Raw genomic sequence first — 3,179 nt, 5'->3', positions numbered from 1 at the left:
AGAGAGGGAAGAAAACTATAATTTTATAAAATTATAAAATTATTTGGAATAGAATAACTTGTGGCCATTTCACTATGGAAAGTTATATTTACTGCTCTGAAAATATTGCCTGAAAGCTTTGTTTTACTATGCTACCAGTATGTTTTTATTGTCAGAGTTCAAAACAGAGTTCAGTTCTTACTGAAGTTTATGGCAATCAGTGCTGAGTGTATATGTTTTTGGGTTTTGATTTGGGGTGGGATTTTTTTTACTTTGTATTAATGTTAGCTGCACTATTTTAATTATTGTGGTTTTCACATATTTTAAAACGTATTTACTGTTTTGTAAAAAAAAAAAAAAAGGGCAACTACATCTAAAGAATGTTTAGATGTAAAGACTAGACTGTTCTTCACAGAGAACCTTTTCAGTCACAATGTATATTTCATGCTGTAATTTTGTGAGTCTAAACATTCTGAAAAGTAGAATTTTCCAAAACCCTGTTTGGTAGTTTTATGAAGGCAGTTTCTAGGCATATTTCCCATTTCTTTCATTGTTTCCTAAAAGATAACAGATACTGTGTTTTGTATGTGTGATGCTAACTTGATGTTAACTCTTTATTTGTGTCAATTGCACTTTGGATAGCACTTTAAAAGAGATCAGTAAGTGCCTCATCAGTCTCTCTCATATGCTGTTAAAGTAGTTGTGAAGTTCACTAAATGTTTGTGGATGTTAATTGCCATTGCAAATATGGACCTTTTTTATTGCCAGACAACTTCAGTCAGTGGGAAAAACTTTTGATAGAACTGTTTAGAATTTTATTTTGAGAGTGAAATTGCTCTTACCTTAAGTATATAGTAAGTTACTTTTCTCAAGAACCAGGAATTTGTTCTTTAATCCTATTTCCTGAAACCTGGAGGAGTAGCACAGCTTGAAAAATTAAATGTGTGCCAGCTGATACTCTTTGTTAGCAGAATGGTGAAGTGGAGGGCTGTCAGATCTTTTGTGTCTGTAATTTTAATTACTAAAATGTCCTTTGAAACCAAGTGACAAAGCCTGCTCTATGCATACTTTTTTTCTTCTTTGTTTTTTTAGGCTCAAAGATATATCAACACTATTGGAAAAGCAACATGACCTCATTAAATTGATTATCCAAAAAATGGAGATAGTGTCAGAGGCTGAGGATGAAGACAGCAATGATTTATTTCAGCACAAGTTTAGGAAAAGGCAGTTAGAGCACAAGAATAGTAAATGGGATACAGTGTTAAAAGCTGTTAAAACAAACGTGCCTAACCCAAGCACAGAAAAGAACAATAGCTTCTTCTAGTCATGGCTATGATATCATGTTGAATTATCATTTTGTTTTACTTTAGGGTCACTTCTCTTAGTGTCTGTGCATACTGTTAATGTTATACATCATGTATTCAAGTATTAAAAAAGGCCAGATCTGAAAAAAAGGATGCAGGTGCTCAAAACATTATTTAAGGAGACTGAAGATGTCTACATCCAAAGCTGTGATCCTAAAAGTGGCTGGCTAATCAGGAAAGTGCCTAACTCACCAGATGCCAACCTTGCTGTCCTGACAGTTCCCAAGGCTTCTGCCTAGATCTGTTCCTAGATTTGGCCCTAATAGTCTTAGGTCTGTACTTAATTACATTATTTTCTGTTACAAATACTTTTAGAATTTCAGAATTTTTAGAAATTCCTACTCTAATCATTTAGTATTCAGATGTTTTGAGAGAGCCAATGGGCTTTATGTAGCTTAAAGAAAAAGTAAGAAACTAACGGAACAGATTGTGCTGGAAGTTTTGCTGAGTAAGGACTGCAGGATCAGGCCTGAAAGGTAAGAAATAAAAAGATCACGAAAATGTAATGTAAGGGAAAGACTGTTTTCTTTTGTAGGTAACTATATGCAGTTCTCAGAGGGATAATTTGTACTAGCATGCATATAACAACGATAGAATGACGTGTTAAATATTAGTCATTTACAACTTGCTGTCCTTATACTGCTAATGTGATTTTGGCCTTCCTGATAACCTAAAACTGACCTTGCTACTTTAATCTGCACTTTGGTTTTATTATTTATTTACTGGATATTCAGTGCGTTATGTAATATACAGTAATATATCAAATGTGGAAATAAATGTGAATTAAACTGTGTTTAAGTACCTGAGTATATTTGTTTCAAAAACAGTACTAATAAACTAATTATGACTATACGTGGTTGTAGTACTCTGTGGTCTGGTTTTGAATTCAGACGTTTTCTTTAAGAACTTAATGTACATTAATTCTTCACATAAAGAACAATTATGATTCCTGTTTATTGAAAAGGTAGCCACCAGAAGGTAGCTCACAATGTACAGAACTTGTCCAATCTTCAGAAAACACAGGAAGATGCACTGTAAATTAGTGAGACTTGTGCCTTAAATTTGTCATGGATGACACGCTGTTCGGAAAGGAAGATGCTTTCTCACCCAACTGCTTTATCCCAGCTTTGAGACTTTAAATCCTTGCCTGGTAAAATAGAGAAAGGAGGAGGTTATCACTGGTTTTGCCTATTCTACCACACTTGCTAAGGTGAACAGTCTCTTAATATCAAACGGTGGATGGCACCTGCAGAGATTCAGGGTTTGTTTCTCTTCACTAGCAAGATTCATTGATACCGTTGAATCCTGTGGCATAAACCCATGCCAGTTGCAACCAAAGATGTTTGCTGTTAAAACTGAAGGTCTGTTCTGGGTTTGCCTCCCAGAATCTGCATAGGCATTTTGCATTTAAGTGCGACCGTAATAGCTTAGTTAAGTAATAGTTTAAGGCAGAAAATAAGCACTTGGGTACTCCATTCAAACAGCAAACTGGGGCCATGGGCATCCCCCCAACTTCCACAGATGTACTCCTGGCTGCCCCAGTGGCCCTATCCTTAATTCTGCCTCTGGATCACATTCTAACTGTGCTGCTGAGATCTGGTGTGTACCACGACTCTCAGATACCCAGGTGGAAAGACATGCATCACACAGGCAATGGAGCACAACAGTGGCTCCAGTTTTCCCTTGCCAGCAAGGGGATGAGGAATGTGTGCTGCACAGCACGCTGTACCTGCCCTGCAGCTGTGGGCTCTGCCTCAGGGCCAAGTCTGGTACGACACAGTGAAACAGGGAGAGAACCAGTAAGCAGAGCCAGAATCAAGAAAGTAAAACTGAAGG

General features: G+C 36.8%; 1 protein-coding gene across 1 annotated transcript in view; it reads left to right on the top strand.

Annotated features, from left to right (window-relative positions):
* Nucleotides 1-1,497, top strand: part of LOC104622889 (transient receptor potential cation channel subfamily A member 1-like) — a 16,547-nt gene extending 15,050 nt beyond the window's left edge. The window contains exon 13 of the mRNA XM_010289808.1: nt 1,072-1,497. Within this exon, the coding sequence (XP_010288110.1) occupies nt 1,072-1,303 (232 nt within the window). The 3' untranslated portion in view covers nt 1,304-1,497. The remainder of the gene's footprint in view (nt 1-1,071) is intronic.
* Nucleotides 1,498-3,179: the final 1,682 nt, after the last annotated feature.

The sequence above is a fragment of the Phaethon lepturus genome, unplaced genomic scaffold (assembly GCF_000687285.1).
Source record: "Phaethon lepturus isolate BGI_N335 unplaced genomic scaffold, ASM68728v1 scaffold986, whole genome shotgun sequence".
NCBI lineage: Eukaryota > Metazoa > Chordata > Aves > Phaethontiformes > Phaethontidae > Phaethon > Phaethon lepturus.
Note: the sequence above shows the minus strand (reverse complement) of the source record. Positions and strands in the feature narration are given on the sequence as shown.